At 54.2% G+C, this 25190-nt stretch overlaps 2 protein-coding genes across 3 annotated transcripts in view; both read left to right on the forward strand.

The window, feature by feature from the left end:
• Window positions 1-25190, forward strand: part of LOC116439026 (zinc finger protein OZF-like) — a 365981-nt gene that overhangs the window by 196408 nt on the left and 144383 nt on the right. The window lies entirely within an intron of this gene.
• Window positions 6572-11017, forward strand: LOC116439040 (zinc finger protein 572-like). 2 transcript variants are annotated; one of them, XM_032098123.1, is made up of 3 exons: window positions 6572-6678; window positions 9659-9742; window positions 9928-11017. In XM_032098123.1, exons 2-3 carry the CDS (start codon window positions 9721-9723, stop codon window positions 10596-10598), a joined length of 693 nt encoding a protein of 230 aa, XP_031954014.1. In that variant the 5' UTR covers window positions 6572-6678; window positions 9659-9720; the 3' UTR covers window positions 10599-11017. The 2 variants fall into 2 exon arrangements, with proteins under 2 accessions (XP_031954014.1, XP_031954015.1); XM_032098124.1 differs by having other exon boundaries at window positions 6574-6678; window positions 9664-9742.

The raw sequence follows: 25190 nt of genomic DNA on the forward strand, positions 1-25190 counted from the left end.
CTCTCCCAGCACGAACCTTCCCGGGCTCTTTCTAGGGGAATTTCCTTGAATGTTTCCATTCATCGCTACAAAGCAGAGTCACAAGTGGAGCTGAGCTTTCACCTTGAAATGAGCGAATCGAAGGCGTGCGCTGGGAGTGCTGCAAACTCAAGGTGTTCCTTGATCCTTTAATCTTGCAAATATTCAGCCCCTCAGCAGCGATGTCTCTGCCAGCCCACCGGTTTCTGGCTCAGACCTGGCTCGGAGCTTGGAGAAGAAATCCAAAGTCCCAACAGAATCACCTCTGCCGTCATCTTATTTTTTTCATAGGTACGATGTGTGATGTTATTGTATATACTATTTTACTTTGATTTTTTTCTCTTATTCTTTTTTTTTTTTCTTCTATTTTATTGTGGTTTTTCTCTATTCCCTTCCCCCCACCCCCCGCCTTTGTTCTCCCCCCAGAGGTTTGTGGTGAGGGGGTTTCCCACCGGTTCTTCCCCGGAAACCAACGAAATCAATCGAAATAATGATGAATTTTTGAACTCTTTCCGCTGCTGTTTCCAGAAGGTCCCGGGAGGAGCCGTGGGCGGGGAGGGGGTTGCCGGTGCCGGGGGCAGTCAGCGGTCGCCGGGCAGATCCCGGCGGCGAAGGTCCGGAGGCGGAGAAGCCAAATTGTCCAAGGGAGCGCGGGGGGAGGGGACGGGGCAATTCCAGGGAATTCCCCTGGATCCCCTCCTGGCATCCCCCGGGACCCTTCTCGGCCACGCCCTGCGGGACCCCCGGGCCGGGCTGGGCTGAACTCCCGGGCCCTGCGGCCGAACTCTGCCGGGAACCCGCTGGGTTCGGCCCGAAGCGGGGCAAGCACCGGGACCCGCGGATCCATTTTGTCCTGCGGCTGCGGGGCCGCACCCCCGGCGGAGCAGGACTGGGCACTGTGACCCCGATCCCTGATTCCCAATCTGCTTCTCTCTCGCCTCTCCTGTCCCTTTCCTTTGCGTGATCGTAAATCCCGGAGCGGCTGCAGAGCGCCGTGCCCAGTTCGGGTTTCCCAGGAAAGGGAGGCCTGGGGCTGAGGTGCCCCGGAATGGCCGGGAATGGGGGTCCGGGGGTCCCCGGGGTAAAGGACACAGGGGATCCAGGGGCTGGGAGAGGAGGATACCCGGGAAAGGGGGTGCAGGGTGGTGTTGGTGCAGGATGAGGGGTGCAGGGGGGTCCCAGTGCCCAGGAATGGGGATTCAAGGGGGTCCCAGGGAGGCTCCCCAAAGCCCCTCGCAGGGAGGAGCAGGAGCTGGGTCAGGAGGGCTATGGGAGAGAAAAGGGGGTGACCCTGGCATGGTGGGGACATGGGGGAGTCCCACGCGCTCCGAGGGGGGCGACACGACCCCCGGGGACCCCCCTCACCTTCTCCCGCAGGTGGAGGCCGAGCCCCAGCCCAGGAGGACGAAGCCCAGCACGAAGCCCCCGACCCTCGTCAGCATCTTGGGGGGCGTCCGGCGGCAGCTCCGGGGGCGGGAGGGGCAGGATCCGGGAAACGGCGGCGGCTGCAGGAAAGGGACCGGGACGGAGTGGGACAGGCTGGGATGGACTGGGACACATTGGGACCCAGCGGGATACACCAGGACCAGGATTGGAACCCACTGGCACCAGAACTGGGGTAACAGGGGTTACACTGGGAGCAACTGGGACCACACTGAGGACTAGCAGGAGTGGCTGGGAGCAGCTGGGACAAACCGGGCGAACATGGAACAGATAGGGGACGCGGAACAGCCAAGGGACACGGGATGTCCAAGGACCGTGGAAGGTCCAAGGAACGCTGAGCGTCGCTGCCGCGGCTGGAAAAGCTTGAATGGAGTTTTTATCCCGTGACGTTCCCGGCGAGCAGTGGCAGCTCTGCGCCCCCGGTGCGGGGATTGGGGCAGGGGAGCCGCTGGCAGCACCTTCGGGGCACAGCCGAGGGCTGGGGGGCTCCTCCCTACAGTTCCTTTTCTCTCCCCACCTAAAATCGTTCCCTCCCATTCCAATCCCCTCCATTCACATTTTCTCCCCAGAATTAAAGTTTTCTCACTCCAATTAAACTCTTCTCCCCAGTTAAGCCCTGAGGCTCCTCCGTGCCCCCGGCTCCTCCTGGGCAGGACGTGGCCGAGACCTTCTGGAAACAGCAGTGGAAAGAATTCAAAAAGAATTCAAGAAGTCATCATTATTTCGATTGATTTCGTTGGTTTCCAGGGGAGAATCGGTGGGACAGCACCTCACCACAAACCTCCAAGAGGAGAACAATGATGGGGGGGCGGGGGGGGGGGGGAGGGAATTGGAGAAAAAGCACAATAAAATAGGAAGAAAAAAAAGGAAGAAACGAAAATAAGAATAAGAGCAAAAATGAAGTAAAATAGAATATACAACAAGATAGCATTATGTACCTATGAAAAAAAGAAAATAACGGCAGGAGTTGTTGTGTTGGGATTTCGGATTTCTTCTCCAAGCTCCGAGCCGGGTCTGAGCCAGAAACCGGTGGGCTGGCAGAGACATCGCTGCTGAGGGGCTGAATATTTCCAAGATTAAAGGATCAAGGAACACCTTGAGTTTGCAGCACTCCCAGCACACGCGTTCGATTCGCTCATTTCAAGGTGAAGGCTCAGCTCCACTTGTGACTCTGCTTTGTAGCGATGAATGGAAACATTCAAGGAAATTCCCCTGGAAAGAGCCCGGGAAGGTTCGTGCTGGGAGAGCTCCCTCGGGGCAGCCCCGGCTCCTGCCCTGCTTGAGTCCCTCTCGAGCCCGCTGTGCTTTCCAGCTGCTTCGCTCCAGCTGCCCCAAATGCCCGTGAATTGCACGGAACTGGAAGAGATCCGAGTCCTCGTGGCTCGGGCTAAGGGCAGGGAGAGCTCACTCAGGGATCGCCATGGCGGCCACAAGAGCCCCGCCGTGGGGAGATGAACTGGATTTGGGACGGAGCGGATCAGAACAGGAGAGTGAGGAGTAAAATAAACCCTGGCACAGAACCTTCCCGCGACCTCTTTCTCCTTGCCGGACTTGCCTTTATCCGCGGCTCCTCCCTGCTGTGCCCAGCGGGGCAGGGAGAAGGGATGGGAGTCGCGGTCAGTTCGTGCCGCTGCTTCGCCCTCGGGGACAGGAATCCTTCCCTGCTCCGGAGCGGGGTCCCTCCCATGGGGTCAGTCCCTGCCCTGGCCAGCGGGGGTCCCTCCCCAGCCGTGCGGTCACTCCCCGGCCCGGCCCTGAGGCGCGGGGCAGTCGCGGGGCAGCCGCGCTCCGGCCCCGTCAGCGGCACCGCCGCTTCGTGCCGGGCAGGAGCGGCAGAAGGAGCCGGGCGGCGGCGGAGGCTGAATCCCGGCAGGAGGAGGAGGAAGAAGAGGAAGGGGCTGGGCCGCCTGCGGTGTCCGATCCCCGGCAGCAGCGGGGAGGCCTCGAACAGCGGCGGCGGGCGGGGCCCTTTGGAGCCGCTCCGAGGCTTTGGTGCCGCCGCGGGCCCCTGAAGGAGTCGCTCGGCGGGACGGGCGAGCTGGGAACGGAAGAAAACACAGAGAAAAGAATAAAATCCAATCAAAGAGCCGCACCGAGGGGAGTCTCCGCCGGCCCGTGTCCCTGAAGGAGCTGTACCGAGAGACCGGCGAGGAGCCCGGCGGTGAAAGAGCCGCACCGGAGGGAGCGGGATGAGAGGTGCGAATGGAATAAAATCTAGAGATTCGAATAAAAAATTATGAAAGAACCGCCCCGGGAGTGGCCGCTGCGCAGCGACTAAAAAGCGGCACCGGGGCGTTCCGGGGGTTGTTCCCGAGCAGCTCCGCTCAGCCCTCGGGCACCGCGCTCGGGCCCCGCGCACTTTTCCAGCTCCCGCTGCCGCCGCCTCGGCCCCGCGGAGCCCAACAACCCCGGAAAATCGCTGCCATGCACTAAAGAACCTTTTCGTGCTCAGCGAGGGGCGCAGAGGGGGGATCCTTATGAAGTCCCCTCCCCTCAAGTCCCTGCTGGGCACGGCCGGGCATTAGCGCAGCTGCCGGGGCTGTGTCCCGGCACCGGCTGCTGCCACAGGGCACGGGGCTGCCGCGCTTGGGCATCAAAGCCGACAGATTTGGGGAGGAGGGACAGCCACAGAAACCCTCGGGGAGCCCTCGCGAGCCTGGAGCTGCACGAGGGACACAAAGGATGCCCCGGACACAGCGATGGCCCCAGCAGCGGCTCTGCCCCCCAGCACGGGGCTGTGTCCCAGACCCCACGGTCCAGCCCGAGGGTCGGGGGCGGCAGCGGAGCTGCTGGAGGGAGCTTCCAGCCCCGCCAGCCGCAGCTCCGATCCCTTGGGCCGTGGCGCCGGTGACGGGTGTCCCTCGGCGCTCGGGGTCTGTCAGCTTTTGCAATGCAGAGGGAGAAACTGAGTCCCAAGTGGAGTCGGTTTCCATCAGTCGCTATTTCTCCTTTCTTTTCTATGACGGATTTCACAGCGCTTCCTTTCCGCCCGGAGATTTGGAGAACAAAATTCCCGGCTGCCCCTGCATCCCTGCAGCTTTCCACAGCCCCAGCCTCGTCCCTCCTCTCCCGGTTCCGTCTCTCCAGTCTCTCCCTCGTGTCGCTGCCGGCTCGGAGGAAGGACATTCCCCTCGGCACCCCCTGCCTCCTCCTCCTGTCCCGTGGGGCGCAGTTGGTGCTTCTGGAGCCGCCTGCCCGCGCAGCCGGACCCGCCCTGCGGCCGCTCAGCGCTGGAGCCGAGGGAATGAACTGCGGGCATCGCTGGGCTGCGCTGGCCCCGGCCGGGTGCCCGGTGCCCCCAAAGCCGCTCTGGCATTCTGCTCACAGCTGCAGCACACAGAGCACAGAAGGAAAGGCTCGAGGGCTGGGATCGGGGCAGGGAGAGCTCACTCACTGCTCACTGTCAGGGCCACGACAGACCCGAGCTGGGGAAATTAATGGAATTTATTTCCAAACCAATCCCACCAGGAGAAGGAGAACTAAAAGAAATCCTACAAAACACCTTCCCCACCCCTCCTTCCTTCCCGGGCTCCCAGTCTCCACCCGCAGTCCCTCCTCTGCTCTCCCTGCACGGCAATCTTGTCACCAGCCATGAACTTGGCTTTTGCCTCATCCCGGGATCTCTTCTCGGACAGGAAGAACTTTCCCCAGCAGAGATGCAGGCCCTGACGGCCTTTGAGGCTCAGGGTGTTTCTCCTGCAGCTCCTTGCAGGTCCCCTATTCTCCTGCCGGCTCTCCTGCACCACAGAACTCTGCCGGCTGAAGCTTCACAAACGTCAGGTCCGGGTCTGGATGTTCCTGAACAATTTGCTTGAGGTCCTTGGGGGCTGCATTGAAACGCAGATTTATAAGAAACATAAAGATTTTAATTAACTCTAGCTGTGTTGAAATCAGTTAGACTAGGAAGGAATTTGGGCCCAGTTAGAGTTAATTAAAATAGTTAAGAGAGCTGGAGCTGAAATGGGTTTTATGATGTTAGTAACTGATTACCAAATAACTGGTGATCTGTCATTTGTATGTTTGCTTTGCTGTGCTAAGAACGAGAAATAGAAACATTGATCAGTTGGTGTAGGGAACAAGGACAATTACCAATTTCCTCCCCTGGTGGGAACCCGTTCAAAAGTCACGCAAGAGGAAACTTAGAGGTCACTAAAGTAATTAGGATTGTTAAAGTTCAGAAAGGCAAAAAGGTCAAAATGAGGAAGATGAGTTACTTCATCTGTTTTAGGACCACTGACCCAATTCAAGACCACCAACTCAATTCAGAACACACACTACGCATGCTTAATGACATTTAAGCTCATTTCCATATGAAGCAGAGAATGAGAGGTGTTAACGGTATGAATATACATTTGTATTTTGGATATTTATAATATTTGGAAATAAAAGGTATCATGTTTGTTTGTATCCAGGCCCTGCGTCTTAGGGAGCTATCCCATGCAGTGCCTGGCGCCAAATAAAACACACACTCATACATTCTAAACTGTTAGAGAAATTTTGTCCATCTCAGTTGGATATCAATATTAGATCGATATTCATATTTTGGTTAATCAGCATCTGATCCATTGTTCTTGTCTTCCCCTAGGGCCTGGCACAGGAGGTGGAACCCGGGTGCTGCTGCAGCGGCGCTGGGGGAGCTCCAGGACTCGCTGTGGCCGCTGTGGCAGCCGCAGCACAGCCCGTTCCCAGCGAGGAGCCGAGGGCTCCGTGGGGCTCTGCAGGACCTCGGCCCTGGGGCTCGTCTGCATCAGCCCGGGCAGCTGGGCTGGACTTGGCTTCGTTTGTGTCTCTGGCTGCCCTGGCACAGCAGCTGCCCAGCGCCCAGGGGCCAGCAATGGGAGCGGGGCAGGTCGGGGTGAGCTTCAGTGTCTGTGCCCGGCAGAAATGCCAAAGCCTTCCCTAAGGAGCAGCGAGTGCTGCCAGAGCACAGGATGCTGCTGCTGCTGCTGCTGTTGCTGAGCACGGGACGGCCCCAGGGCTCATGTCAGACAAAGCCGGGATGGGAGCCACAAACAACAGGAGGAGGAAGAGGAGGGGCAGGAGAGGAGGAGAAGGGACAGAAGAGCAGGAATAGCGATGGGGGAGGATGGATGGAGGATCAGGAGCGGGAGGAAGAGGAGGGAGAGAGGAGGCAGGAAGAGGAGCCTCCACGTGCATCCATCGCTCTCTGTGTCCGCAGCTCTCGGCTCTGGGAGCATCGCTCCCCCCATCCCGCAGGTGACCGGGGAGAGGCAGCTCGCCCCAAATATCTTGGGCGGTCGCTGGGGTTATTTTTGGAGAGGGGATTTTTGGACCTTGGAGGATTCCAGCACCGAGCCCCAAATATCTTTGTTGGTTCCTGGGGGGAGGGGAGTTCTGTGGGGGGCCGGGGGGAGGCGAATGTTTGGATCTTGCAGGACTCCAAAGGTGAGTCACAAATGCCCCTTGGGGGATATTGGGGATCTCCCGGGATGCGGGATGGGGCCCGGGAAGGGTGGGATGTGGATTGGGGTGTGGGATGAAGTCTGGGGGAGGAGGATGGGCAGGATGGGGCCTGGGATGAGGCAGCCGAAGGTTGGGGATGATGAGGCCGGGGGGACCCCATTCCTTAGGGGCCTGCGGGGTATCCGCCAGCTCCGAGGGAGTTTTGGGGCACCCCTAATCCTGAGGGGGTGGTGCTGGCAGCGGGGGACACGCGGCTCCGGCACCTCTGGCCCCACCTGAGCCCCCCCCGCCCCCTGCGCCCCCCGGAGCGGAATTTGGGGAGGGGGAGGTGGGGGCGACCAGGCCGGGCCCCCCCGCGCTGTCCCAGCGGGGACCGAGTGCGGGCGGGAGCCCCGCGGGGCCCGGCCCTGCCCGGGCACGGCTGATGCCGCCCGGCCGCGCTCCGCCCTGGTCCGGACTGGTGCTCCCAGTGCCGTGCGGGGCGGGGCCGCTCTGGGGACCCCGCCAGGGCACAGCGCGGCTGCTTTGGGGCTGTCGGCACCTGGCCGGCGCTGGGGATAGGGCGTGTGGGGGCAGCTGGGGCCGTACTGGTGGCACTGGTGGTACTGGGAGCCCCCCCGGCCGCGAGCGAGGAGCTCTGGGGTGAGGGGAGGGGTGGGAAAGGGGGAACCCGTTGGCAACAGGGGGAGAGCAGTGAAAAGGGGATCGGACTCCTCAAACTGAGTGGGAGAGGGGACTGAGAGCCCCAAACCAAGCGCGTGGGACACTGAGGCTTTGGGGGAAGATGAGAAAGGAGGGGGATGGGGGGGAGAGGGAGGAGAAAGGGAGTGGGATCCTTCCCCTTAGTGGGGTCGGTTGGTGGCTGAGGAATGGGGCATGATGGGAAAAGGGTGGAGGGAGAAAAATGGGGGGTAGGACCTCCAGTCGAAGTGGGAGGGGTTTGGGGAACCCTAAAGTGTCCATCATGGCAAGGAACTGATCTCCTGTGGGAAGAGCTTTGGCCGGAGGAAGGAGCTGATTGCCCAGCAGAGGATCCAAGTGGGGGAGAAGTCCTGTGTCTGCCCAAGCTTTGCCAGGTCCCATCTCAGAGAAGAGAGACCCTACAGGGGCCAGGATTGCAGGAAAAGCTTTGGTAGGAGTCCCAACCTCACCAGGTACCAGGGGATCCACACTGGGAAGCCCCTATGGATGCCCAGACTATGGGAAGGGCTTCACCGTGAGCCCCAAGCCCCTGGAACACCTGTAGGAGCCACCTGGAGGAGGGTCCCTACAAGTTCTCGGCTGCAGGAAGAGCCCCAAGGAGCCCAGGTCCCCCCAGAACCACCACCTGAAGAAGAACGTAGTGACAACTCTCCATCCCAGGGCCCTGGGAACACTGTGGGGTCTCCAGCCTCACCCCCTCTAACAAGGGGCTCCCACCAGCTCTCATCCTGCCCCTAAAATCCCTTGGGATCTCCCATCAATCTCTGCATCCCCCACTTCCCTCTCCATCCTGACATGAGACAAAAGGGGTGGAAGTCCCCACCCATGGTGACCACAACACCAAATTTTTATCTCCACCCACCAATTTTGCATCTTTTCCCTTGGCCAGGTTTCCTCTCAGTGGGTGGGAGCAGCCCAGAGCCCTGCACTGCCCATCACGACCTGTCCTCGCCCCATTCCCATTCCTCCCGTAGGGTGTGAGGGGTTTTGGGAATCAGGGGAGGAGGAGGAGGGATGGGGGAGGAGGAGGAGGGAAGAAGGAGTGGGAGAAAGGATGAAGAGAGGAGGAGCAGGAGGTAGGATTAGGGAGAAGGAGAGAATGGATGGAGGAAGATGAGAAGAAGGCAGAGGAAGAGGAGGAAGCTCGTGGGTCCAGCGCTCCCAGAATTTGCAGGCCCCTCACCCCAAGGAGCATTGACCTCCCCATCCCACCTGGTACCTGGGGAGGGGGAGCTTGGCCCAAATATTCTGGGGAATCCCTGGGCCGGTGTTTTTGGGGGGGATGTTTGGATCTTGCAGGACTCCAAAGCTGAGCCATAGGTGCCCCTTGGGGGGGGACACTGGGGAGTCCCCAGGAGGTGTTTTTGGGGGTCCCTGCAGCAGACAATGGCAGAGACCTGGCGGGGGTTGGAGGCATGCGGGTCCCTCCTGCAGTGGGGGTTGGATCCACCCGGGTCAGGCACCGCTGCCTCCGTCCCGGAGTCAGGGGCCTGCAGGACCCATCAGTGGAGCCAGAGAGGGGAACCTCGGGAGCCCCAGAGTGAGGAGAACAGAGAGGGGACGTACTGGGAGCAGGGGAACCCCGGCAGTCTGGAGGAGCGAACCCCTGTGACCCCCAGGACCCCAAAGTGGGGAGCCCAGAGAGGGGGGAACACCACAATTCACAGGACCCTCAACAGCCTGGAGAGGGGAAGGGGGAGGGGACTCCTGGGACCCCCTGCACCCTGAAGCAGAGAATAAGGGGAGAAGGGACCCCAGGACCATAAGTGGGGTTCCCTGGCATCCCTAAGTGGGGAGACAGAAGAGTGGGGAACTTTTTGGATTCCTGGGTGGGGACCAAGAAGAGAGTGGGATCCCCAATACAAGCATGACCCACAGCAGCTGGGATGGGGGGAACCCCGAACACAAAAGGGGAGGGATCACAAAATAAGAACTCCTGGGAGGCTTTCTCAGGACTTAATCTTGGTGTTTGGGATGTTTCTATGCACCCCAAATGCCCAGTGACTTCTCGAGATGGACTTGGGCAGAGGGACCTTCCAACTAAACGTGCTCATCCCTTGTTTCTCCCCAGACCAGGATTTCCCATTCCCAAACCTTGGCCAGATATAGGAGGAGGCTGCGAGGAAGAGGAAGATGCCCCAGGACCCCCAGGCAGGTGAGGAGGAAGTCACGGCCCCTTTCCCCCTCTCTCCTGCTCCATCTCCCAGCCCAGCATCGCCCCCGGCTGCAGGACAACCCCGCTGCCGACGCCGTCCTGCCGGGGACGGACTGGGGGGATCTCCTTGCCCTTCCCTGTGGCACGGAGGCAAATCCCATCCTCTCCTTGTCCTTCCTCCCCAGACAAGGAGCTGAGGACGGAGCCCAGGGAGGACAAATCCCCGCAGCAGAACCTGGTGGAAGATGCCGTTTTGAGCGGCTCCACGGCGCAGGAATCCAACGGGGAGGAAAAACCACGGAGACCCCGCAGGAGGAGGGGCGGCAAACGCAGCCCAGGGTGCTCTGAGGAGGACAGACCAACCCTGTGCCAGGAAGGCGGCCAGAGATTGAGCCGGAGCTCAGACCTGGTGGTCCATGAGCGACTTCACAGTGGGGAGAAGCCCTACAAGTGTGGGGAATGTCGGAAGAGCTTCAGCCAGAGCTCCCACCTGATCATCCACCAGATGATCCACACTGGGGAACGGCCCTATGAGTGTGGGGAATGCGGGAAGAGCTTCGGAAACTGCTCCATCCTGATTGTCCACCAGCGCATCCACACGGGAGAGAGGCCCTACGAGTGTTCCGAGTGTGGGAAGAGGTTTCAGACCAGCTCCAGTCTCCTCCTGCACCAGCGGATTCACACACAGGAGAGGCCCTTCCGCTGCCCCGACTGCAGGAAGGGCTTCAGGCACAACTCTGCCCTCGTCAGGCACCGGCGCATCCACACCGGGGAGAGGCCCTACGAGTGTCCCCAGTGTGGGAAGAGCTTCTCCAGGAGCTCTCACTTGAGCAGACACCAACGGAGGCACCGGTAAGGGAAGCCCTGTGAGTGCCTCGAGTGCAGGAAGAGCTTCATCCTCTACTCCAACTTCATCCCCCAGCGGAGGATCCACGTTTGGCAGAGCCCTGGTGACCCACATTCCCCGTGATCCAGTTTGGGAAGAGCCCTGGCTGGTGCTCTCCACGTCCTCCTGGATCCCTGTAGGCACCTGGGTGAACGCAGGGGCTGGAACATCCATCGGGACTCTGATTGAAATCGGAAATTCATTGGGAAGAGCTGATTTGTTGAGTTTACGGCCCAAAAATTCTCACCTGCTCTGTCCAATTGTTTCTTCTGGTGGCATCCAGCAATCCTGGATGATCTTGGAGGTCATTTTCAATCTAAATAGTTTCCTCCTTCATCCTGTCAAAACAACCAAAATTGGGGTAGAAATAAAGGAATTCAACATAAGTATCTAAAGCAGCACCATTTTCCCAGGATTTGGGGGTGAATTTGGGGTTGGTTCAGGGGAATATTCGGGAGGATTTGGGTGTTGTGAGGCCATGGGCTGGGCAGACGGGGCCACGATCTTGTAGTTGTGCTGGCAGAACGTGTCCACCTGAGCCCGTCTGTTCTCCAGGGCTTGCGGGTGTCTGTCTCAGTCCTTGGCCTGGGTCTCCCCGTTTGGGGTGTGCCCCCCAAAGTGCCCAAATCGCTGCTGAAGTGGCTGAGCTGCTCCTGGCTGGGGATGTTCCTGTCCACCAAGCTCTCCTGGTCAGTGCCATGGGGGGCTGGGAGGGGATTGAGGGGCTCGTGGGGGGATTGGGAGGGGCTTTTGTCACTCTTGATGGGCATTTGTGGTGCTTGGAGGGGGCTTTTGGGGTGGTCTGTGAGGGAGTTTTGGTGGTCTTGGCTGGGCTGTGTGTCTTGGAGAGAATTTGGGTAGTTCTTGGGGTCTGGGAGCAGCACTGAGATCACAGACATGGAAACACTGGGAGCCACTGGGACCGCCCTGGGGGGGTGAATTATCCCCCCCAGCACCTTTCCAGGCCGCCCTGCGACCTGAGAAATGCTCACTGGGCCTCAGCCTTGGCCAAGAGCCCCCGGGCTCAGCTGCTCTGAGCTGAGGCACTGCCGGCTCCCGCAGCCCGCCCAGGGCCGCCCTGCCCGTGCCGGGGCTGTGCTGGAATTCTCTGCTGCTGCTGGGCCACTCGGGGGGGTCTGGCCCAGCAGGAAAGGTGACCCTGAGCCAGGAGCTTTCCTTGGCCGCAGCAAAGCCTCGTCACGGAAAGACCTTCCCAGCACTGTGCCCTGGGCCGGGAGGGATTGTGCCACCAGAGCTGTCCCTCCATTTCTTCTGCCAGGCAGCTCTAGGACATGGAAAGTAGAGAAGCCAGAGCTGACTCTCGGCTTTCCGCAGTCCTCCAGAAGAATCCTGTGTGGGAAGCAGCCTGGGAACAGGGTTTCTGTGCCAGGGCAGGGGAATTCAGAGCCCTTTCCTCCCGCGTTTGGCCGAGGCTCTGGCCCTGGCCCTTTGCAATGGCCCTTTTTGGGTCAGCTGAGAGCAGTCTTTTTGGCTCAGCTGAGAGCAGTCCTGCTGCAAGGCTGTCCTCGAGCTGCTTGGGCTGCAGAAGTGCCCAGGGAATGCTCATTGCTTGCAGTCTCAGGCGCTGTGGTTGTGCAGGTGTAACTATGGCAGGAGGGAACAGCTCTGCTGGGGGGAGTGTTGGGGTTTTAGTTTAGTCTTAGTTTTTTCCTGTTAAAGGAATTTTTTCCCATATGCATGTTGCTAGGGGACAAATGGCTGTAGTTAAGAAAGACAAAAGAGCTGCCCATTGGGGGTGGGGCAGGCCGGGCTACTCCTTTGTTTCACCTGGGTGTGGGGTCAGTTCGCTCTCAGAGTCAGGAGAGAGAAGGTGCAGAGAAAGGAGCTGCTGGTTCCTCTTTTCGGCCGTTTTTCTTTTCTGCTGGAAACAACACCGGGATCATAAAGCTGCTTTCCCTGCCCTGCTGGAGACCGGGCTGTGGCTGCCCTGCCCCGCTGCTGCTTCGAGCTTTGGCTACGCTGTAGCCGTGCTTGCCCTGCCTGCCTGGACCTCCGGGGGGGGGGGTTCCCATCTGAATACATCTCGTCTGCCACCCGGGATTTGTCCTCGTGCTTGCTGCTCCTGCCTGCTGCTCCAGCCTGCCGCTCCAGCCTGCTACTCCAGCCTGCTGTTCCCGAGAGTCCGGCCGGACACCGGGATTGGCTGCTCAGGGGTTTGTGAAGCCTTTGTCCCATCCCTTCCCGGGATCCCAGGGCACCGGTACCGCGTGCTCCCCGAGCTCGCTCCGGAGCGCCCCCTGCAGCCGCGGGGGAACCATCGCACCTGCCCTGCTCACCGGGAGCCGCCAGCGCCCCTGCCGGCTGCGAGCGGAACTGCACCCGAGGGGAAAGGGCCTGACAGCCGAGAAGGCTGGCACTGGGTTTGTGATTGTTTGCTGTTACTGCCAGAGTTATTGCTGTTTGTTTGACTGGTTATATATATAATAGTAAAGAACTGTTATTCCTATTTTCCCACATCTTTGCCTAAAAGCCCTTGATTTCAAAAGTATAATAACTCGGAGGGAAAGGGGTTACATCTGCCATTCCAAGGGAGGCTTCTGCCTTCCTTAGCAGACACCTGTCTTTCAAACCAAGACAGGGAGTTCTCTTTTTCTTGGTGTGTTTTTTATGTTGAATGAACGTTCCTCTGCCAGCTCTGGGCAGAGCTCTGTACCTGTATGTGCCACTTGTCTGTGGCACTGTGGCTCAGGAGATGGCCAAGGGGAGCTTGGCCGAGGTGTGGGCAGAGGAATGGCCATCAGGCCAGGCTGGGGGGTCAGCGGCCGGTCAGTTGCGTTGCGTGGCCGCGGCTCTGGAGGCTTGTGTGGGAGCGTGTGCAGGGCTGGAAGGCTGGGGCTGCCGCCGCTGTGTCCCAGAGCCGGGAAGGCCAGGGCTGGCCCGGCCCTGGCCCGGCCCTGGCCCGGCCCCGCCAGCTCTGCCAGCTGCCGGCGGGGACACAAAGGGCAGCTCCGAGCTGCGGCCGCTGCGCTGCGGCCGCACAAACGCAGCGCCCGCAGAGCTCCAGGGCAAGGTGCTGGCCCTGGCTCGGGGCTGGGCCGGGGCCAGCGGCAGAAAATCAACTTGCAGCTTGGGCCCCGCAGCAGGGAGGAGCAGCAATTGCTGGCTGAGAGAGACTCTTGCCAAGGGCCTGCGGGGCCGGGCCCCAGGGAACGGCTTCCCGCTGCCCGAGGGCAGGCTGAGATGGGATGTGGGGCAGCAATGGTTCCCTGGCACGGCGCTCAGGGCCTGGCACAGGCTGGCCCGAGAAGCTGCGGCTGCCCCTGCATCCCTGCAAGTGTCCCAGGCCGGCTCGGCCATTGGGGCTTCCTGCCCAGGAGGGCTGGGCTGGGCTGGGGCTGCTGAGGGCGGGATAGGCTCTGGCTGAGCCAGCTGAAGGCTGGGCATGATGAGGCCGGGGGGACCCCGTTGCTGAGTGGGTTCTGGGATATCCCCCCTTCCTGAAGGGATGTCAGGGTACGTCGCGTTCCTGAGGCAGTTTTGGGGTCCCCCCAATGCTTCGGGAGGGGTTCTGAGAGGGGGGCTCTGGTACTTGGAAGTGGGACCTATTGGCAGGGATCTGGGGAGCCCATTTTGGGAAGGATGCTGCAGTTTCTGGCAATGTTTAGAGGTTCTGAATAGCCTGAGGGGCCTTGGCTCTCATTTTGGGACTTGAGGTGAGCCCATGGGCACAGCAAGGCCTGAGGAGAGGTTCCAACCTCCGATTTTGGATGGAGGGATTGAGCGGGTGTGTAAGAGATGGTCCGAAGATCCCTCATCTGCCTCACAATCATCACCGAGGACAGAGACTGAGCACAGGAGTCCTGGCCTGGCTGAGGTGGGATGTCTGCCACGTGCTGCCTGCGCGTGTGCCCACTGGGAACTGGTACGCATTCCTGAGGAAATTAGTGCAAGTCGCAATGGACTGCGCCGTTCTTGCTGCCCAGGGGGGAAGGACTGCACTGAAGTGGACAGGAATGACCTGTCCTGTACACCTCTCCTGTACACCTGTCCTGTACGTCTGTCCTGTACACCTGTCCTGTACACCTCTCCTGTACACCTGTCCTGTATGTCTGTCCTGTACACCTGTCCTGTACACCTCTTCTGTACACCTGTCCTGTACGTCTGTCCTGTACACCTGTCCTGTACGTCTGTCCTGTACCTGTTTCCCAAAGCAATGGGCCCCATAACAACAGCTGTCGATTTCCCAACCTCTTGGCCAGTTGCCCCTCGCTTCTGAAAAGGACTATAAAGAGACTTTCTGAAATAACTGAGCCCGAGATCTCCCCACGGAGAGAAGACGAATCTGTTGGTGAAAGACCACGAGGACTTCGTCTCATCCGTTGGTAGCTATTGCCCCCCCTCTTTTTCTTCCTCTCTACTTTGTTTTTCTTTATCTCTCTCTCTTTCTCTCCTCTATCACATTACTGTGTTGTGGGCACTTAATAAAGGTGCACTGTTTTGATTAAAACTGAAATCTCTTGTGTCCTTTTACACTCTGAGATCGATAAACGAACCATCACGACCCCCACTTGCATTAGCAGATCATGACAGGGTGCTTCCAATAAACTCAATCCCAGCCCCAATGTCTCAATGGCAGCCCCAAATGGCTCAATCCGTCAGCCCCAAGCCCCGTGTGTGGGGAGTCAGGAACCACAGAAGGGGAATTGGTGTCCAGGAGGGGTGGGATGGGATGGGATGGGATGGGGATGGTATCATGGGAGTGGGATGAAGTTTGGGAGTGATGGGGTGGTTTGGGCACTTGGCGTGTGTCACTTCAGGGAGGGAAAGCAGGAGCCGCTTTTGGGGAGGCTCCTGCCCCTTTTGACAATTTTGGGGCCTCAAAGTGGCTTCTGGGAGGTTTCAGGGAATTTGGGGAAGGTGACGTAAACCCACCGCAATTTGGGGGGCTGAGGTGAAGTTCCCCACATTTTGGGAGGGTGAGGGGACCCCAATTGGGAGGGGATCCTGCTGCTTTGCACCCCTTCAATGGGGTGAGAAGCGGCTTGACAAGCTAGAGAGAAAGAAAGAAGGAAAAGCGGAAGAAAAGTACAATAGAAGTAAGAAAAAAAGAAAGGAAACAAGCTCGAAAGAAACAAGAAGCAGAAAAGAAAAGAAAAAAGAAAAGAAAAGAAGAGAAAAGAAGAGAAAAGAAAAGAAAAGAAAAGAAAAGAAAAGAAAAGAAAAGAAAAGAAAAGAAAAGGGAAAAAGATCGAAAAGAAAAAGAAAAAGAAATAGGAAAAAAGAAAGGAAGGAAATGGAAAGACAGAAATCAACAAGAAAATGAGAAAAGAAAAGGAAAAGGAAACGACAAGAAGAAAGAAATGATGAAAATTTGTTCTTAATAAATATGAAAGAAAGAAAATGAATGGAAGAGAGAAAGGGAGAAAGAGAGAAAGCAGCAATAAAAGGAAAGAGAAAAGAAAAAAGAAAAGGAAAAAAATAAGCAGAAAAATACAAAGGAAGGAAGGAAGGGAGGGAGGAAGGAAGGGAGGAATGAAGGTCGGAAGACTAAATAAAATGAAACCGACAAGAAAAAAGAAAATAAAAACAAGATAAAGAATGAAAGAAGGAAGGATGGAAAGAGAGAAAGAGAGAAAGAGAGAAAGAAAGAAAGACCAAAAAAAGGGGGGAAAGATAGCAAAACCAGAAAGAAAACAAGAAAGCAAGCAAGAAGATAGGTTAAAAAACAGGGGGAAAGGAGAAAGAAAGCAAAAAGATAAGAAAAAAAATGAAAGAACGGAAAAAAGAAAGAGAAAAAGAAAGAAAAAGGAAGCAAGAAAGAAAGCAGCAAGAGAAGGAGAGAGAAAAGGAAAAAGAAAAGCAGAAAAGCAGAATACAAGAAAGAAAGAAAGGAAAAAAAAAGAAAGAAAGAGAAAGGAAGAGAGAACGAGAGAAATCCAGAGCAAGAGAGAGAGAAGGAAGGAAAGAAAAGCAAGAAGAGAAAAGAGGGAGGGAGGGAGGGTGACCTCAAGGATGAGAAGCTCTTCCTCAGCCTGGGCACCTTCTTCAAAGACACGCTCCACGCCCCATGTGCAGGTGAGTGCACAGCCAGGGGGATGCTCCCAGAGCTGGGCATGGCACGGCCTGGCCGGGCACCAAAGGTTCCCCCTTTGCTGGGGCGGCTGCAGCCAATTCTTCAGTGGCTGCCAAGCTGCTTTTGGGCTCTGGGCAGCTGCTGAGGAGGTGGATGTGCCATGGCTGGCTGCAGGCTGGGCACATGTCCTGCCCTCCTGCTCTGCTCCCAAAGGCAGCAATGCTGGGCAGTGTTGCTGCCTGTTCTGAGCTTCCCCTCTCCCCTCCCAAAGACATGTGCTCATAGCTCCTTTGTTCCAAGCGCGGGCAAAGCCAAATGTAACTCAGACTCTTCAGCAGTGTCTCATTGGCCGGTCACCCCGGGTCCGCCCCCAGTCCTCCCCTTTCCCCTTCTCCTAATAAAAGATGGTCGAGGGGAGGCAAACGCTCTCTCTCAGCTCAGCTACTTTCCTGTAAACATCTCTGGTCGTCTGTCTCATTTGAAGGCTTCTAACTGCAGGGAATTGAGCGAGCAGGGAGCTATATTTCTCCCTCTTTGCTTCTGCTGATGGTATTTGCTCTGCAGCTGATTCAGGTACCGATTCTAGAGCTACTAAAGTGCTAGATTGCCCGTGCTACCTCTCAAGGCTGCTCGAGGCTTTCTAAGGCATTGAAATACAAGCGCTAGCCAGTATAAAGCTGAAAAGATACCTTCCACATTTGGTGCCTAACGTGCTATCTCTGAACTCCGGTTCTGAGAGACTTTCAGGGTGTCCCGGCAGCTGTGTGTCTGCTGGAGTTAGCTCTGCACGTCCTGCTGTGCCAGCTCTGTGTGGCGAGGTGTTACTTTTTGTGTAACATCGAGCCCAGAGCCTCAGCCTGTACCCTCCCCCACGCCACGTGGCGAGGGAACGGCTGGAAAGCAGAAGACCCTTCTCGCGTGTTTTTTTTTCTCCGGACCTGCTTTCCTGTGATAAATCCAGAATTCTGGTGAGTATTTCCCTGCTGGTTTAGGGGCTCCTGTCTTAAGCTGGTGCCGGTGCAAACTTTCTCTTTTTTTTTTTCCTCCTTTTTGGCGAGTTGGGGTTGAGGTTTGGTGGTGCATTTATAATGGGATCTGAAGTTTCTGCACACCATAGAGAAATATACCACCAAGTTCAAAGTTACCTTTCTTTAACTGGGCATAAATACCCTAAAAATCTAGTTCAATCTTTTGTACAATGGCTTTTTCAGTACTTTCCTAATCTGACCTCCGAAGACATAAGATCTGCTGAATTTTGGGATAAGGTGGGGAGAAAACTCTCCTCTCTGAGGCGTGCAGGAGATGAAACAGTTTCAAAATTCTTTCCTCTCCTGTTACTAAGTTATGCTTTGCCGGAGAAAAAGGCAGTACATGAAAAGCCACTGCAAAACCCCCCTGTTAATTCCCTTATACCCTCTTCCAACCCCTGTGTCCCGGACCCCTCTTCCCCTACGCTGGAAAACACAGCTAGAGCAGACTGCTTCTCAGCACAGGAGAGCTATCGTCCTCCTGGCTCACCCGTGTTTCCTCAGCACCCTACCTTGGATGGGAATCCGGAGCCCATCCCAGGACCTTCCCAACCCCTTTTCTCCACTCCCTTTTCCCCAGTTTCTAGCCCTCATGTTTCAAGCGCACGTAAAAACCCCTTCTCCCCCGACCTCTTTGTTCCCAGGGACGGCCATTGCCACGTGCTCGCAGGCCAGGAAAAAACCCCTCCCCCCAACCGCGTTTCTCCCAGTTTGTTTGTCTCCAGTAATGGCGGACGCAATGGTCCTTCCTCTCCAAACTACACCTCCCACAATCCCTTTCTCCCCATCCCACAAATCCCTTCTTGTCCCATCCCCTCCCACTCCTGCGTCACAACCTGACCCCGCCCCCGACTCCGCCCCCACAGCGTCGTGTTTCACCCCTCCCTCTGTTCCCGCCCATGGCTCAAGTGCCGCCCCTGCCTCCCACAACCCCGCCCCCGACCCCTCCCCTCCTCCGGCCGTGTCCCCGCCTCCACTCCCCGCCCCTGCCCCTCCACTCCCCGCCCCTGCTTCCCATTGTCCCGCCCCAGGTTGCCACAGTCCTGTGACTGCCCCTCTGAATCCGGGAACCCATGGCTACCAGGAAGTAACTCCAACTGCTTCTACTACACTCTCTTGTACTAGCAATGGAGCGAACCCCGACTGGAAACCCCTTTCTTATTCTGATATTAAGGATTTGTGCAAGGCAATTAAGGAGTTTGGAATGCATAGTAATTATTTTAAGAGCCTTTTAAGTGCTACTTTTGCAACTCACTTACTTGTACCTCATGATTTACTTACATTAATGCAAACTCTTCTCACACCTGGTGATTTTATGGTGTGGAAAAAGCAATGGAAAATAATTTTATCTGATTTATTAAAAATTTTGTGGCAAACTCCAGATAATTACCTGGATTTTGAAAACAATTATATCACATTAGACCTTTTATCTGGTGACGATAATATGGCAAATCCTCAAAAACAAGCAATGCTTATCCCTCGTCCAGTTCTTACTGAAATCACACGTGCTGCTGAAAAGGCCTTAACATTATTACCATCTCAAACTCCTAATTCTCATTATACCACCATCAAGCAATTGCCAAATGAAAATATTATTCACTTTTATAACCGTTTGTACGAAGCTGTCTCTTCCCAGGTCCCTAATCCTGACCTCCAACAAGCGCTCCTACTCGAACTTCTCCAAGTTAATACAAATGATGCTTGCAAACAAGTCATTCTCACTCTCCCGCTGCATCCTCCTCCTACTGTTGAATCCATCCTTGAAGTCTGTACGAAGAAGGTGCAGCTGAACACAGCTGCTCCCTTTTTGAAAAAAGTGGGGATGGTTGGGGAGGTTGTGGAGAATGTTACAGGTACAGGAGAAACTCAATCGCGCGGTAACTTTGTATGCTATCATTGTCAGAAAAAGGGACATGTAGCTCGCAATTGCAGAGCAATTATAACTGCTGATAAAAACTCTCCAAAGACTGTTTCCCCAGGTCAACAGCAGGGAAACTAGCGACTCAACGCGTCCTAACAGCTCCGCGTTCAGACATAAATAGGGCTGCAGACAAAGCAACTTGGACTTCTGGACTCAGGTTTAAGGTAACCTGTGATAAAGCACACCATTTCAACAACAACAAACAGACTGTAATACCCATTTCATTCCAGAATGTGGACCACATGCCAGAATTTACATACCTTTTTGTTATTGGGGACACTCGGGAAACACCTGCTGGGATAGAGGTTACGCCCACACTGATGAAAGTGGATCAGAACGGGTGTTCTAACCTAATGGTACAATGTATATATCCACCGTATTTTATGCCTAAAGGTCAAGTCATTGCACAGGCCTTTCCACTGCCCTATAAATACCTGCCCACAGATGGTCATATCCCAGCCATCTGTTGGACTGAGGTTTTGGGAAACAACAAACCTGTAATAGAATGTAAGCTCCGTTACAAATCACATAAAATCAGTATAATGGGAATGTTAGACACAGGTGCTGATGTGTCTGTCATTCCATTTGATAAGTGGCCTACGCAATGGGAATTGCAATCTCAGGGCATCATACAAGGGATTGGAGGTACCCAAATTGCAAAGCAGTCCAAACACACCATCCAAATTGAAGGTCCTGAAGGACAAATAGCGACACTTCATCCGTATGTCCTAGACACCAAATTCACCCTGTGAGGAAGGGATGCCATGTCTCAGTGGGGAACAAAAATTGATATCACGCCTAGACATCAAAATTTTCCCTTGCAGGCCACTGAAGCAGAGTGCCATCCACATAAATTAACTTGGAAAACAGATGAACCCGTGTGGGTTAACCAGTGGTCGTTAAAAAAAGAAAACTTAGAGGCACTCAAAACATTAGTGGCTGAACAATTGGCTAAAGGAAATATAGTTCCAACTAACAGCCCATGGAACACACCCGTGTTTGTAATACAAAAACCGGGAAAGAACAAATATAGGCTACTCCAAGATCTTAGAGAAGTTAATAAGGTTATTGAAGACATGGGACCCCTTCAACCAGGTATGCCATCACCTTCAATGCTCCCACAACATTGGCATTTAGCTGTTCTTGACATTAAAGATTGCTTCTTTCATATTCCACTCCACCCTGCAGATGCCCCCCGATTTGCATTTTCTGTACCATCTCTTAATCGCGAAACTCCCATGGAACATTATCATTGGCTTGTGCTTCCCCAAGGTATGAAAAATTCCCCAACTCTCTGCCAAGAGTATATTGCTAAAATTCTATCTCCCATCCGTGCCAAAGCAGAGAAAGCCATCATCCTGCATTACATGGATGATGTGCTGGTGTGTGCTCCCAATAATCAGTATCTCGAGCAGACACTTAACATGGTGGTTGAGGCCCTAGAGGCCAAGGGCTTTGAATTACAACCTGAAAAAATGCAGAGAACAAGCCCTTGGAAATACCTCGGACTCAAAATCACAGAAACCTCTATCACCCCAACACCTGTCACCATTAATAATAACCCAAAAACACTAGAGGAAGTGCAACAGATCTGTGGGACACTGAAGTATTTAAGGTCCTGGTTAGGACTCACCACAGAGGATGTAGCTCCTATTGCAAACCTAGTAAAAGGGGAAGGCGGTCCAGCATCCCCTAGATCCCTGACAGAAGAGGCAAGGCAGTCTCTCAAAAAGATACAAGAGCTCATTTCCACCAGACAAGCGCACAGGTATCAGCCCTCCCTACCCTTTAAGCTTGTCATTCTAGGGAAGGTACCACGCTTTCATGGCCTCATATTTCAGTGGGACAAAGAGCAGAAGGAACCCCTCATCATAATTGAATGGGTATTCCTTCCACTCCAACCTTCTAAAACCATCACACAGCCACAAGAACTAATGGCAAAAATTATCATGAAGGGTAGAGCAAGGCTCTGCACCCTGGCAGGATGTGACTTTGCATGCATCTACTTACCTGTAACAACTGACGCATTAGATCACCTACTCCAAAATAATATAAATTTACAATTTGCATTAGATAGTTACTCAGGCCAAATCTCAAATCATTACCCAAAACATGACATGTTTAATCTACCATTCTCTTTCATCCCTCGAGAAATTCAAAGTAGAAAACCCCTCGATGCGATTACCGTTTTTACTGATGCCTCAGGAAAAAGTAAAAAGTCCGCGGTCACATGGAAAAATCCAAAGACGCAAAAGTGGGAATCTGACATCGAGGTAATCCAGGGATCACCACAAGTAGCTGAATTAGCAGCTGTTGTTAGAGCATTTGAGAGGTTCAAAGAACCCTTTAATTTGGTCACAGACTCAGCATATGTAGCTGGAGTAACTGTTAGAGCTGAGCATGCTCTCCTAAAAGAAATCTCAAACAAGAAAATTTATGATTTACTCTCAAAATTAATTTATCTGGTTTCCCACAGAGAGCATCCCTATTTTGTCATGCATGTGAGGTCACATACAAACCTGCCAGGATTTATTGCGGAGGGCAATCGTAGAGCTGATGCCCTGGCTATGCCAGCAGACATAGTTCTATCAGCCAACTTACCAAAGCTCCCCCAAGTTTTTGAACAAGCAAAATTGAGCCATGCCATGTACCATCAAAATATTCCTGCTCTTATCCGCATGTTCCATCTGTCGCGGACACAGGCAAAAGCAATAGTGGCAACATGTCCCAACTGCCAGAAGCTACAGCTTCCATCACTGGGCATGGGGGTCAATCCCAGAGGCATTAATAGCGGTGAAGTGTGGCAAATGGACGTCACACATTTCCCTGAATTTGGGAGATTAAAATACGTTCATGTTTCTATTGATACCTTCTCTGGTGCTATGTATGCCTCTGCACATGCAGGTGAAAAGGCTAAGGATGTTGAAAAACATCTTGTCCAAGCTTTTGCTGTGCTCGGTATACCTGAGGAGATAAAAACTGATAATGGACCTGCCTACACCTCCCAGGAGTTTAAAAACTTTCATCAGCAGTGGGGATTTCGACATGTTACAGGTATTCCTCACTCCCCAACTGGACAAGGCATTGTTGAACGTGCCCATCAAACCCTCAAGCGAATGCTGCTACAACAATCAGGGACCACCAAACTCAACTCACCTGTCCTCAGACTCAGCAAAGCACTGTTTACCATAAACTTCCTGAATGGCACCTTTGAGGATCCAAACCCTCCCATCTATCGTCATTTCCAGAACACCGGGAGACAGAAACTGCAGGAAAATCCAGAAGTCCTGATCCGAGACCCAGAGACTCAAAAAATCCAAGGACCGTACAAACTTGTAACTTGGGGACGTGGGTATGCCAGTGTATCTACCCCTCAAGGACTGAGATGGATCCCAGGCAAGTGGGTAAAACCTGATGTCACTTCCTCAAAAGTTAAGGAGGTTAAAACTGCCTCCTGGAAGAGACGCCGTAAAAAGAGTCCTGATTTTGCACCTTCATGTAAACCCCCTACTGCAGATCTTTATGTTAATCCCTTAAGTTAAGTTGCACTGTTTTGCACTCAGGTTTTTGCACTGTATTTTGTAAACCTTTGTCCTGATACTCCATACCATAGATGTCCTAACTAAACCCCTGAGTTTTGACTGGGGAACTAGTTTAAAGGCATCCTAGGTACTGTTGAGTTGTAGGGACGATAGATTACAATTATATTTTGCACTGTTGTTTTGTTACTGTTCTATGCACTTTTAAGTTACTAAGAGTTACAACCCAGCTTTAAAGAAAAAAAAAATAGGGAATTGTTGCTGCCTGTTCTGAGCTTCCCCTCTCCCCTCCCAAAGACATGTGCTCATAGCTCCTTTGTTCCAAGCGCGGGCAAAGCCAAATGTAACTCAGACTCTTCAGCAGTGTCTCATTGGCCGGTCACCGCGGGTCCGCCCCCAGTCCTCCCCTTTCCCCTTCTCCTAATAAAAGATGGTCGAGGGGAGGCAAACGCTCTCTCTCAGCTCAGCTACTTTCCTGTAAACATCTCTGGTCGTCTGTCTCATTTGAAGGCTTCTAACTGCAGGGAATTGAGCGAGCAGGGAGCTATATTTCTCCCTCTTTGCTTCTGCTGATGGTATTTGCTCTGCAGCTGATTCAGGTACCGATTTTAGAGCTACTAAAGTGCTAGATTGCCCGTGCTACCTCTCAAGGCTGCTCGAGGCTTTCTAAGGCATTGAAATACAAGCGCTAGCAGGTATAAAGCTGAAAAGATACCTTCCTCAGGGCAGCTTTGGGCCCAGCTCTGAGCGCGGCCAGCACGGCCTGGGCACTGCGGGCGGCTGGGACAATGTTCCGGTTTGGCCAAATTTAGAAATATATCCTCTGAGGGAAGGCACAACCACCCCTCCCCCCACCAGGTTCGGGAAAAATAAATTTTCCTCAAAGGAAAGTGAAAGAGAGAAAAACTGTTTATTTAACAAACACACGGGAAAAGGATAATAATGCTAAATAATAAAATCTCTCGCTGTGGAGGAAAAAGCTGGGAAAGTGTCAGAGTCCTCCCTTTGGTCTCCTCTGAGCTGGGGCTTGGCCCAGGGCCAGGCCCTTTGTGCCCAGTGGAAAGTCCTCCCGATGTGCTCTGATGTTGAAGCAATCAAGCAGTCCAGTAGAAAAAAGGGGGAAAATCCAAAATTCCAGGGAAGGAAAAATTCAACTCTCAGTCTCTCTCCGGAGAAAAAACAGCTGAGCCACTGGCCAAAAAAACTGTCCTTGGGAAAACAGCAAACCAGGTGCCTCCTCCCTCCCCTGCCACAGCTGGGAAACCAATTGCTATCTGTGTGTGACCTTGAACAAGCTGCAAACTGCTTTGGAAAAGTTTTGCTCAGTTTTTCCTTCCCCCTCTCAGTCTCAGTTTAGAGGCATAGAAAGGCACAGGAATTAATTTCTGGACATGGACAGCGATATGGGATACACATCATAAGGTCACCCCAAGACACTTGTCTTGTCTCTATTCTTTACCTGCAGAACCGGTTCACACAACCGGCTGCTCCACAGCAAATTACACAGATAATAACTACAATTACAGATACTATGAATATTTCTTTTACCCAGGCCCAGTTTGGGGACCATGAGGTGAGGGTATGAAAAATATGACCAAATTTTAAGGTGTTATTTCTAGAAGCTACTTCATGTAGAATTTGAGTTCTTTTCCGAATTTCATCCAAATCTTTCTTAATTCTTCCATTAAAATGCCAATCAATGGCCAGTAACCCCTCCCATCCAGGGGTGGTAACTGAGTACAGATCCAGCAACAGCTCTTATTAAGAATTTTGGACACATTTTAGATCACACTCTTATGCAAATCATGGGGTGAGCCCTGAACCGTGGTTACCAGTTGGGCAAACAGCAATCATGTAAAAAAGAGTTTAAACTGCATCTTTCTGATTTGTATCAGTCTCTGTCTTCTTGGTGATTTCGGGAGCAGAAGCTTTCTTCGCCCTGGAGCAGTGAATCCACGGCCCCTTGCTAGCAACCTTGACCGCAGTAGAAGTGGTCAGCAAAACTTGGAATGGTCCCTTCCACTTGGCTTGCAAGGGGTC

This window comes from Corvus moneduloides, unplaced genomic scaffold (assembly GCF_009650955.1).
Source record: "Corvus moneduloides isolate bCorMon1 unplaced genomic scaffold, bCorMon1.pri scaffold_89_arrow_ctg1, whole genome shotgun sequence".
NCBI classification, from domain to species: Eukaryota; Metazoa; Chordata; class Aves; order Passeriformes; family Corvidae; genus Corvus; species Corvus moneduloides.

Coding starts and splice junctions, on each gene's coding strand:
- LOC116439040 (XM_032098123.1), top strand. CDS start 9,721: ATGCCCCAGGACCCCCAGGCAG. Junction 9,743..9,927: donor GCCCCAGGACCCCCAGGCAG/GTGAGGAGGAAG, acceptor CTTCCTCCCCAG/ACAAGGAGCTGAGGACGGAG.